The following is a 13173-nucleotide window of genomic DNA, read 5'->3' on the forward strand; positions in this document are numbered from 1 at the left end:
TGAAGACACTTTCAGACTAGACTTGTTTCCCAGAGACACTGATAGTTCGAGGATCAGATGGTCCTCATCCGTGAAGCCTTTTCTGTCATAAAAGTGAGACATGAAATGCTTCATCTTCTTTCTGAGTCACATGCTCACACACGCTCTCCAGTCGGGCTCTTGAAAGTGATCACAATGAGTTCCTCTCGCTGTTCAAACTGTCTTTTTCTGAGCTCCTCATCACGACATTCAGTGACAGCAGCTTGACAGATTATTTGCTTCTTGCTCTTGTTTCTGCAGTAAAAGATTGAAGTTAAGTGAATATGTATTTCCTCTGTGGCAGCAAAACACATTACACTTGTCATCACAAACTCTCGAAGCTTTTTAATCAGACAAACCAAACCGACATCAGAGAAGTAGCAGCGACAAAGGCCGACTGTTGCACCACCTCGCCTTTGTCTGGGCCAAAAAGTTGCACTCGAACACACCGCAAAGACTACAGCCGTAAACAACTACCACGTATGCTCTGCGCCAGCATGAGAGGATATAACTCTCCACACCAGCAAGTTATAGTAGTCTGCATTCATCATTCAAAAAGGGAAACCGGCAGACCGAGGACGGCGGACATACAAACCGTTGTTATGATACGTACACGAAACAAAGCGCCGTTTGACGAGCATTTTCACCACTTAGCTTCATTCCAGATGGCCATGTCGTTGAGAAAATATCCGTGTGTTGGAATGATCAGATGAGATGAAGATGAAACATGAGAAGAGCTTTCTGTGTTTTTCCTCTTGACTTTACTCGTTGGCTTGCTTTCCTCACTTCCGTTTCTCTTCTCGTGCACTGATTTGCTGAAACTGAACCGCCAATCAGAGTGATTTCTCTCACAACGAGTTCCGCCGCCGATTCAACATGCCGAATCAGCCAAAACGCCGTAGACACGGGCAGACTAGAGCCGACAGTGCGGGACACACCTCAAAAACTAGGCCACCAGATGCTCACCGATGTACACGTCGTTTAAAAAGAGAACATCCGATAATGTCTTGTCAATGAATATTATACAACCACTACTTTTTTCTGATGTAATTTCCATCATGATAAACCACAGAAGTAGGTCAGCGCTCCAGAGGGATTACTGTCATTGTTGTGTTGAGTTAATTAATACTGTAGTGGTTATATTCTAATTACCATACAGTGTGTGTTGTCTCTTATGTATGCAGAAGTTTACCTCCTCAAAGCCTTGAAAGTACTTTGATCAAAGGAGTTTTTTAATTCCTTAATATTCTTTGTTTGTTTTCACATTCATCCAGACACACTCACACCTACGTGTACTCAGATATGCATGAATTTAGAGTAAACCCGTTTAGGAGAGGTGGGAAGCTAATACAGGAACATCCTGCATGATCCTGCTTAGAAACCTCAGCCGGCTTCATCAGACTTTGACACATTTGTCCTTTTGAACTCTTCCTGGTCTCGTCCTGGTGGCTGGGTGGTGGATTTACTGCCCCCTGCTGGATGTTTTAGAGGAGACACCTTGGCTGACTTCCACCTCTCTGGATTGTGTAACCCCATTATGTCTGTCAGCAAACAATGACTCGACAGGAAACCTTTGTCCTCGTTGCATTTCGACGTGTAGCGCACATAATAAGCTGCTGATAAGGCTATTTTTGTTTTCTTAAACTGTGTATGTTAACTGACACATGTGTGCATGCCATTGTAATATTATCCTACATAAAAGGTGCTCATAAATCCTCATTATTTTCCTCCCTAATTGCTCTCAGGGTCTTTCATGTTAACACTTTTATTGTTGTGTGCAGCCGGGGTCTGTCCTGATCATGAAAGGCCCGGAGGACGAGGTGCGGGACCAGCCGTTGTCCCGAGTTATCCACCCTCCTCTGCCACCCCCTCCCAGCACCAAACCTCGCTACGACGGCAACGCACGCAAGACCAGCCCGTCGACAGGCAACAAAGGCACAGCTGGCCAGGAGGGAGAGTTCCCCTGCAAGAAGTGTGGCAGGTCAGTGATCAGAAATATCCCATCAGTCACCGCTGTTGTGATGGAGACTGCTCTGTTTACTTATGCAAAGCTTGACAGCAGCGGTTACATAAGTGGCCTCAGACCGAACCAGCCGGATATAAAACACAACATTTCTGCAGGAAATATTGCTCCTGCTCTTGCCCACTTGGAGCACGTATTGGTAAATAGAGGCAAGTGTCTCGTGGTGTTTGAAAGAATCAAAGCGTCCTGTCATGCTTTGATTAAATAACAGCCGTCCTCTGGCAACACCGGGCCTGTTATTGCCAACTGTGTCCTAGCAACCGACACACAAGAGTAGATAACGGCACACATCGCTCCTCTCGTTCAGTGCAACTCTACCCGGTGATTTGACAAGAGCTTCTCCTCGCCCTTTAAATACTCAAAGTGTGCTCAATATAGATTATCCACCACTTCAGAGGCCGGTAATGTATGTTTACAGGAAATCCAGCGGGGCTTATTAGCAATTTCACAGTCATTGTGTCACATGGCTGCACATTTCACGCAGCTACAGACCCACTGCTGTGTCACATGCTGTGATATTCATTGTTCAGATACGGCCTGTTATTACTCAGCCTGTATTTCCATACATCAAACTGAACTTTGACCACAGAGAGATAACTACTATTATAAAAGTACTGACTTTAGAAACAGGAAATGTGTAAGAAATAGAGATGTTCCTATACCATTTGTTCCTTCCCGATACCTGAACTTGCGATATCAGCTGATACCGAGTACCAATCCAATACCAGCGTGATGAAAAAAAAAATATATAGTTATTGTTATTATTATTTAACATCTGTTTACTACACTACTACATTTTCCTCGCTCTGACTACCGTTACACTCTCCACTAGCACCGCACTGTTTGCTATCGTCACATGACAAACTACCTGCAATCAGCTCTTCTTCGTAGTTGCCAGTGGCAGCCATGGGCGACGGCACAGTGAAGGCTACTGTACGGCTACTGAAGGCTACTACTCGCCGATACCTCATCCTGAATTTTGGGCACTATCGGACATATTTCTGAAACTGGTATCGGTATCGGAACAAGTCTAGTATGAACTCTGTACTGGAGCAATGAGCACATTTTGCCTGTTTTACCCAATTAAGTCATGAGTATTACTGTGATATATCCTAAATAAAGCATGATGACGGGGCTCCCAGTTAAGCGTGATATATGCTTGCCGCATTTGCGAGGGTCACGAGTGTCCACATGGCCAAAGTGACGCCACACCATCAGGCACGTTCCTTCGCGGGGGTTCCTTGCGGCAGGTTTTCACCCGTTCGCACACATCCAAATTTTTCTAACTAAGTGGACGCTGATGGTCGGAGAGAATGGACTTTGAGGAGCTTCGAGAATGTCCATTTGCCACGAGGGGAAACCCGCACGGAGTATAAAAGATCCAAACGTTTCCTCGTCCCGATTCCACGTCAGCTCATGTCCGTGCAGCCATCGTTGCGGAGAGCATAACCAAAGCTTTATTGTCTTCCATTTATTTATTTTTGAGCTTTCTATCCATCTTTTGGAATACTAAATTAATCACCCTGACAAGCCTTTTTATGCATTCACTGTTCCCATTAGGCTGATGGATGATGTTGACGTTGTGCGTTGGTATTCAGGGGATTTACACAAGGTCAACAAACTCCTTGAACTAACATGAATGATTAACATTTTGCTCCTTGCGTGCCTTTGCTTTTTTCTTGCCTACACTGCTCCTTTCTCCTTTTAAGACATGCACCTCTTTACATGAATGTAATGACAATTGTACATGTTGGTCTTGTGTCTCGTGACTAAGTAAGAATTCCTGCACAACACCAAGCTGAATTGAATCAGATTAAGGTCCACAGCAACACAGAGGTTGAATATACAGAGATTAGATGCACGTTCTCCTGCTTAAGAGCTCTCTCGTAAATCACTATTGTCATTTCCTTTACACAAAGAAAATAAAATCAGTTTAATACTTTGACTGTGGACAAGCCAACTTTAAAAAAACATTTTATTTTTTTCCCTCTTGTGGTGTGGTGCAAAAAAACACCTCCTACGACCCTGATAATAATGTTTGATAAAGTCTGATAATCAGACCAGCTGTCGTCCACGCCAACTGCATGAAACACACTGATAAAATTCTTCAGTTAGAGCCGGTGACGAGTAAATGAGAACGATGTGAGAGTCCCGACTTAACACCATGTCATTTTATGTTTGTGCATCGTTTGACATTGTCAAATAGGCTTCATGGTTCTTCATCTAAGAGACTATTTAAACTGATGAAAAGGGTTTTGTGAGAGGTGGGGAAAGCTTCCTGTGCGCCCACAGCGCTCATTCATTAATTATTAATTTCCCAACGGCTTTAAACCTTCCATCATTGATGCGGCCTGTGAGGAAACGGAGAACGTTGTTGCTTTACAACTCAGCCGTGGCGCCGCTTCCTCTGGCATTCCAGGTGGCAAAATATAGTGAGCGTTGTGGCTCGCTGCACCCGATTCGACTGTTATCGGGCCATTGAATAGGCGTTATCAGTCGCTATAAACACCATAGATGTGGGTCAATAGGGGCCTTCTATGCCTACTTCGTTGTAAAAGTGAAAGTGGAACTTTAAAGCAACACGTTCTAACATAACAACCTTATGTTTTGAACACAAAAAAAAAAAAATCTTTTTTAGGTTTACGCAACAAAACTACAACTTTTTTAGGTTAAAATAACTACGAACACAAAGACAGCTACACATTGTTGGTTTCACAAGGGATGCGGTCTCCTGGACTTCTGCTCCTGTCATAATTACTACTGTCGCTAGAGGTCGTGTTCTTTTATAACTTCTTTCTAACATCTACCATGTGAATAGATGATAAAACCTACTAGTGGGTGTAGTAGGCCCCTATTGACCCACATGCATGGTGCGTATAGCGTCTGATAACGCCTATTTAATAGCCTGACAACAGTCTTAATTCGCTGCTCGGACACACGTGTCAACGACAAAAAGCCACGACTACCTAGCCAATACCAGCGCCATGTTTCGTTTGTGAGAAGGACTTCAGCAATAAGCTCTTCTCTATTTTCCCGTAGGGTTTTCTCCAAGGTGAAGAGCCGCAGCGCCCACATGAAGAGCCACGCCGAGCAGGAGAAGAAGGCTGCAGCGCTGCGTCAGAAAGAGGCCGAGGAACGAGCTGCGGCAAAAGCAGCCGCCGAGGAGCTCGTCGCAAGGCAACAGAACGGGACGCGACAAGTCGGCGGGGAAAGCACCAACGACGACTCGTCGGCTGGGGACGACGAGGACGACGAGGACTGGCAGTAAGAGACACACTTGACTGCACCGTGCAGCGTGGCTTTATCTCTACTGGGACGGGAGGAGGGGAAAAAGAAGAATCCCTCCCGTGTGTGTATATTTTGTGGAACAAGAAGACGTTGCGTTGCGTGGCACATTCAGGGACAGATTTACTCCTGTGTTTGTGAATGAGTGTGCAACGATGAGTTTGTATGTGCTTTTCCAAAACACCCCCTTTAATCCGCTTGAAAAGCTTTTCAAGAGTTACCTCTCTTGGTCACAGGGCTCCGTCAAATCAAAGCCATGCCGCCTCTCTCGGCGCTCTACTTGCTCTCCATACCAGGCCGCGGCCTTCCTCAGCACTTCGAGTCTCGCCCCATTTGACGGGCGAGGAACTTGTTGGACTCCTTATTTCCTCTCTCGATGAGCCACAGCACGCGCTTGCTTAAGCCGCATCCCAGTTGGATGAAGTTTTGGCGATATGAAGACTGAAATCTGACAGCTGGGGGAGTGCGGCGAGGCGAACGAACGGAGGGTCGTGCTGTTATTTCTCTGCTCTACGACGGACAGATGGACGGATGGATGGCATGTGCAAACTGTTGCCTTTGTTTCGCCGCTCTTCTGCACTCAAGGCTGCCAAAAGCTTTCTCAGACGCATGATGTGCACCAAATGGGTTCCCCCCCGTACCCTCTCTCTCTCTGTGAGCGTTGTTCATCTGGGCTTTAGTTCTGTGAATCCCCCCTCGGCCCTCGTCACTTTTTATAGTTCCCAGTTTGTTCCTCACTGTTGATGCCTTGGATGTTTTGATGCTTTTTATCTTGAAATGACAATCAATTTTACACTGTTGTTGTTGTTTTTTTTATAAATATATATACAGGTAAACGTTACTTTTTCTGCCTGTGTCGCTATATATGGTTATTGTTGTTGTTTTTGTGAATATTCTTGTTGATTACTATTATTATTATTATTATTATTATTATTATTATTATTATTATATCATCTTGGTTTTGGCTGCAATTTAATTGAGCGCTTTTCCGTACTTGTCCATAGCTTTTTTTTCTTTTTCTTTTTTTATTTAAACAAAAAAACAAAAATAATGCTACTTGCTGCCTGTTTATAACTGTGAGATTTTTTTTGGAAGCCAGAAATGAAGAAAAGGCAGAAATGTAATGTGCAATAGAACAAGTTGACCCCCTGTTACCAGAGCGTCCAAGCCCTCCCTCTCCCCCTATCCCTCTCATGCTTACGACTGGCTTCTCTGGATGCCTCGTTGTCAACCCTGTAACTGATAGGAGGTACTGACTCAGACTGTTGAAACCGCAGGTCTCTATAGATACACATAACGAAGTGGGAAAGACAAACAAACAGCACAAACTAATTTAAGACACGTTTTGCAAACAGATATCAATGTTTATGAAATGCTTGCTGCCCTGAAATTTTATCCAGAGTGAATAATTTGCTGATACAAAACAGGCGTTAAAAGAAGCAGATGCATTCTACAACGGTAGACCAAACTTCACCTAGAGTTTGCAGGTTTTAACAGGAGACTTTAAATACCGATATAAGACATGAGTTTTCTTTGCTCTTTAGAAACAGACATCAAATGTCACTAAATTATTTACTGTCATCAACAAACAGGGATTAAGGGAAGCAGAGACATTATTTACTGTAAACTAAACTTGACCCAGTTTTGCAGGATTTAACAGGAGATTTTAAATGCCGATATAAGACTTAATATTTTTTAGTTGCTTTTTAGTACCAGATATCAAATGTCATTAAATTATTTACTTCCATCAACAAAACCGACATTAAGCGAAGCAGAAGCATTCTTTACTGTAAACCAAACTTAACCCAGATTTTGCAGGTTTTAACAGGAGATCTTGAATGCTGACACGAGACTTGATTTTTAAAAACCAACCAGATATTAACATCTATAATATACTCTCTTACTCGCATTTCAGCTTGACTTTTTTTTTTTTACACTTTCCCACAAGCTGTAAATATGTCAGTATATTATTTACTGTCATCAACAAACATGCAACAAGAGAGGCAGAAGCAATCTTTTCTGCAAACCATACTTAACCCACATTTTGCAGGTTTTTAAAGGGGTTTCTGAGCGCTGTAATGAGACTTATAGTTTCACACCAAACTTGATTTTGCAAGTTTCAACAGGAGATTTTAAATGCTTAAGACTTAATATTGTCTTTGCTTTTTAAGCAGAAGCATTCTTTACTGTAAACCAAACTTAACCTAGATTTTGTAGGTTTTAATAGGAGATTTTGAATGCCGACATAAGACTCGCTTCTTAGAACCAGATATCAACATCTATAATATACTCTCTTGCTCATTTCAGCTTGACTTTTTTAAACTTTCTCACAGACTGTAAATATGTCAGTAAGTTATTTACTGTCATCAACACACATGCATTAAGAGAGGCAGACATATTCTTTACTGTACTCCAAATTTAACTCAAATTTTGCAGGTTTTTACAGGAGGGCTGTTATGAGACTTATATTTTCACACTAAAATCCCTGTTTGCTGATATTTGGTGACTCTAAATTGAAACCTGTTATGCCAGAAAGCTTTGGAGAGTAGATACTCTCGTGACACTAACACGCTCCCGTTGAAACCTCAACTATGTGGGTCAGCAGTTTACTGAAGGGCAGCGTGACATACTGTAGCTTATTGGGAAAACTGTTGAAAAGATTTGCAAATATAGTAAGAATTGAACTGCAGATAGTGGTTTGTTAGGAACGATGGTGGTTGGTAGTTAATATCAGCTCAATAAGTTCATGTCTAACCCTAACATGTGTATCTATGGTTGACTTTATTTCTGTTTACCTTGTTGCCGATAGCAGGCGCTGAATTGGACTATGGAAACGTCATGTTTTGATCTCTACATATCTCGACGTTAAGCCCTTCGGCCCGGAGCCAGCTTCTGTTGCCGCAGCAACAAATGGGTTAAAGGGTTATTTTCCTTTTAAAGGACAAACCACAGTGGGGAAGTTGGGGAGGAAACGGCTCCAATTACCAGTTACTCCACAAGTTAAACCTGGGTCTATGCACAGACTGTGTGTGTGTGTGAGTTAGAAGTGTGTGTGTGAGTGTGCTTTGTGAGAGAGGTCAAATGTTAAAACTATTCGCCAGTCAATGAAAAAAAAAAAACGTTTTGCAGACTGTTCACGTTTGTTATGTTAATTTATATTTCCTTTTTATTTGGGCTTGTCTTGAGGTTCTCGCGGAGGGGGTGGGTGGGGGGGAGTTGTCGCCACGAAAAAAAGGTTTTCAAGCTGTTTTAAAAAAAGAATTATGGATGAAATGATGAAATGGAGGTCGTCGACACAAACACACCGCTGTAAACTTTCCTCGTTTCATCCAGTCGGTTAAGGGAATTTTAAGACAAAAGGTTTATTTAGCTAAAGATTAGAAAAATATATATGAATGAAATTCTATGTTTGCATACTTTCTATGCTATTTTCATATATGGGGTTCACACTAATGATGAAAAACGGAAAGGAATCTCAAGTGCTTTTTACTACAGTGTAACTTATTTGTTTCGATTTGATTTTTACCACCTGTGTTTTTAGTAATGATTTACGAAGCACTGTATATTAAAGTTTTAAAATATTCATGAAGCTGTGTGTCGTTTTTTTTTATTGCTTTCCATTATCTAACATCATACCAAGCCCTTAACATTGATGGTGTGTTGTTTCAGAGGAGAAGCTGCACAAGGTGGCAGCATTGTGTTGCAGCAGTTCAACCACTCAAGTACCTGCAGAGAGCAGAGGAGGGCGCTGTTGTAACACCAGCAGTTTGTTTGGTGGAGACTTCAGATCCTTTTGGTGGTCATATAGACCATTTCACAGTAGTAAAATAATCTTTATTTCCTGTTGCAGTTCATGTGAATGACATCAGCTGACAGGAAGTAAACATGGACCCAAGCTGTTGCCTAGCAATGCATTTCCGTTGAAACAGTCTAGTGGTTTAAAGTTTATTTATGTAGCACAAGGTTGTCTCAGAGGGTTTTACAATCTGCACAACATTCAGTGAGTCACTTTATTGCTGCACTTTTTTATCCCTACTGTAATTTTAAACTCACAAAGTTAATTTGGGGTTATAATTGTGCACTGAATAGGTTCCACTCTTACAAAGGCCGTGCATCTGCTTCATTACAAGACATTTTCTTTATAAGAAACAACACGCAATAATTAACATTTCTGTTACTGTGGCAGCTAAATTTTGTTTGTTGTCTTTTTATGTCTTTGTTGTATCTGCAGTATGTTGTGGCCCAGTATCCTCATGAAAATCATTAAGGCTGTTCTAGGCTTAAAATACACCACGTCTTATCGGCTTAAATCCAAATATGGAGCTGCAAGAGAGAAAAGCATCCCAATAATAGCCCCAATAAATGTGCTTTTTTTGCCTCAAATGATATCTGGCATTCGGAGCATATAGAGGTGGGCAATCATTCTATATTCAATAGTTTATTATAGTTATGAAACAAAATTCTGTTGCCCAAATTTTAGTTTAAAAAGTTCTTGTTTTACATGCAGGTCATTGCACTGGACTGGGGATGTCAATCGATTAAAATAGTTAATCGTGATTAATCGCAACACATTTTTTATCTGTTCAAAATGTACCTTAAAGGGAGATTTGTCAAGTATTTAATATTCTCATCAACATGGGAGTAGACACATATGCTTGCTTTATGCAAATGTATCTATATATTTATTATTGTAAATCAATTAATAACACAAAAAAATGACAACTATTGTCCAGAAACCCTCACAGGTACTGCATTTAACATAAAGAAATATGCTCAAATCATAACATAGCAAACTGCAGCCCAACAAGCAACAACAGCTGTCAGTGTGTCAGTGTGCTGACTTGACATGATAATCAAACTGCATGTGATTATCATGAAGTGATTATCATGAAGTGGGCATGTCTGTAAAGGGGAGACTCGTGGGTACCCATAGAACCCATTTTCATTCACATATCTTGAGGTCAGAGGTCAAGGGACCCCTTTGAAAATGGACATGCTAGTTTTTCCTCTACAAAATGTTTAGCCTAAGTTTGCAGCGTTATTTAGCCTTTTTCTCAACAAGCTAGTATGACATGGTTGGTACCAATGGATTCCTTAAGTTTACTAGTTTCATATGATGCCAGTATCTTCACTCTACCGTTATAATTGAGCCTTCCTTTAAAGTATAAAAACAATAATTAGATATCTGGCTCAGATAGGCAAGAGCGGCATGCAGTGTGCATTTATATTAACGTCAAGATACATATTTTTGGAAACTGAAGTTCAATTTGAAGCTGCCAACGTGCAAAGTTACTCAGAACACCTTAAAATAATGCTGCATTCTTACACTATGATTATTTAGACCCACCTAGTGTGTTTTTACCTCCTGTATGAAGCAGTTACAGCGTGGAAAATGTAAAATAACTTCCATGTCTGTGCGTGTTTATGACTGTGACCATGTGGGATGGTTAAGAGATAACTGTGGTGCAGTAGGATCTGACAGTGGAGATAAAATGATGAGGGGAACTGCCAACTCCCACTAGCACCAGGGCCAGCAGCAGGGCAATCTGGGAAAGGCAAACAAGAACAGCATGCGGCTCAGATGTGTCCTCTTTTTACTTGTTCCAAACCGTGGGAGGAGGAGGAAGATACAGGAGGAGGAGGAGGACGAATAGGAGGGATGGGAGTTGAGGAAGGGAGGAGAGGAATCCTGACTGTAAGAACTTTACCTGACTATCCTACAGCTGGAGAAACTTAGAGATCAGAGCGAGGAAACACTGAATCACAAACTTGCACGAAAGCTCATTCGCACCCGTCTCTCAGCGTCTGTTTGAAAAATTGTTCTCATCTTTCACATTTAGAAAAACACTTCTGAGAAATTCCTCCAACTTAACGATAACTTATATTTGCACTGGTATTGCAGAGCATCCATCACACAGACACAGAGAGAAGACAACGTGTTCTTTATCACAGCTAATCCGTCGTACAATTAAACTGTCCTCAAATCCCTCAGGTTCTCAGACAACATGTGTCGAGAGAAAACCTGTCAGACTGTGAGAACAAGAGTGTGTGTAGGAGGTAGAGACAGGAAATGAATGTGGGGACTTTTTCATGCCCCTTTTTACACATGCAAAACCACTCATCAACCCGTCATTACACTCAACCTCGATATGATACTGTATATGCCTGACATCAGATCTGTGTCCAACAGGAGGTGTCATGTGAGGGCTCTCAGCCTGAGGCCGAGATCCTGCCAAATCCAGGAGGTGGTATCGGCCACAACAGAGTTTAGTTTAGCATTTTTAGCCGTGCTAGCAAAGTGACTCTCAGTAGGTCCAGACTGAAATATCTCAACAACTATTGTATGGATTGCAATGAAATTTGGTTCACATATTCATATTCCCCAGAGGATGAATTGAGATCACTTCACCTTAACATCCAGCGCCACCATCGGGTCAAAGTTAGAATTTGTCCAATACTTTGGTTTATGACCAAATACCTGCAAACCTAATTAACATTCCAACATCAGCCTCAGCTGTACTTTGTGTTTTTTTTGCTAATTAGCAAATGTTAGTATGCTAACAAGTTAAATTAAGATGGTGAACATGATACACATTATACCTGGTCATGTCTGGAAGGTAACCCTCATGTTGCGAAACTCTGACAAGATGGTTAAGGTTAGGCACTGACCTTGAATGGTTAAGGTTAGGCACTGACCTTGAATGGTTAAGGTTAGGCATTGGTCTTGAATGGTTAAGGTTAGGCATTGACCTCTAATGGTTAAGGTTAAGCATTGGCCTTGAATGGTTAAGGTTAGGCATTGGTCTTGAATGGTTAAGGTTAGGCATTGACCTCTAATGGTTAAGGTTAAGCATTGGCCTTGAATGGTTAAGGTTAGGCATTGGCCTTGAATGGTTAAGGTTAGGTATTGGTCTTGAATGGTTAAGGTTAGGCATTGGTCTCAAATGGTTAAGCTTAGGCACTGACCTCGAATGGTTAAGGTTAGGCATTGGTGTTGAACGGTTAAGGTTAGGCATTGACCTCAAATGGTTAAGGTTAGGCACTGACCTCGAATGGTTAAGGTTAGGCATTGACTTCAAATGGTTATGGTTCGGCATTGATCTCAAATGGTTAAGTTTAGGCATTGGTCTCGAATGATTAAGGTTTGGATAGGTCGTCATTTTCGCAACTTGTGGGTTACCTTCTAGACACGACCTTAGCATCTGGGTGTTAGCATTGTCATTGTGAGCATGTTAGCATTTAGCTCAAAGCACCACTGTGCTTAAGTAGAGCCTCACAGAGACACGAGCATAGACTGTACACTCTTCAAGCCAGGAGACAGAATGAACTAATCGTCTAATGAGTAAAATTAGATTCCTATCGATCCACCAATCACTTTGCTGCTGGTTTTAACTCAGAAATAATGTAATTATGCCTTTCTCATAGACACAGGGAGGGTGTAAAGTGTTCACAACAGCCTAAATAACGTTGGTGTTTAATTGCACTCTAATAGGGAGACCCTTGTTATTGAAGCAGCTGGAAGCCTAATTGGAGGAGACGAGTGTTTGCCAGACTCTTTTACCCTTTTGGCTAAAACAGAGTAAAAACATGATTGATGCACTAAGATGTTTTTCGGAGATCCAGGCCCAGACTCCGAGGCCTGGCTGCCTCATTATCTAACCCCAGCTCAGAGGCTTCCTCCTGGGCTTGGAGCTGCTGATGAATCCCCTCTCTTAGAGGGAGCTGGCTGCCATACAAATGCTTATGGCAGCAGCTCTTCTTTTTTTCTGCACACACACACACACACTGGATCCTTATTAGCAATTAGAACGCCAGAGGGCCTATTTATACACTGAGACGGGGCGCTG

General features: G+C 41.9%; 1 protein-coding gene across 4 annotated transcripts in view; it reads left to right on the forward strand.

Annotated features, from left to right (window-relative positions):
- The window catches only part of mideasb (mitotic deacetylase associated SANT domain protein b), a 37110-nt gene extending 28195 nt beyond the window's left edge, over nt 1-8915 (forward strand). For all 4 annotated transcript variants that reach the window (XM_037796750.1, XM_037796749.1, XM_037796751.1 and 1 more), the window contains exons 12-13: nt 1800-1999; nt 5081-8915. In XM_037796750.1, coding sequence (XP_037652678.1) covers nt 1800-1999; nt 5081-5309 — 429 coding nt within the window. In that variant the 3' untranslated portion in view covers nt 5310-8915. The remainder of the gene's footprint in view (nt 1-1799; nt 2000-5080) is intronic.
- The last annotated feature ends 4258 nt before the right edge of the window (nt 8916-13173 follow it).

The sequence above is a fragment of the Sebastes umbrosus genome, chromosome 16 (assembly GCF_015220745.1).
Source record: "Sebastes umbrosus isolate fSebUmb1 chromosome 16, fSebUmb1.pri, whole genome shotgun sequence".
Taxonomy (NCBI): domain Eukaryota; kingdom Metazoa; phylum Chordata; class Actinopteri; order Perciformes; family Sebastidae; genus Sebastes; species Sebastes umbrosus.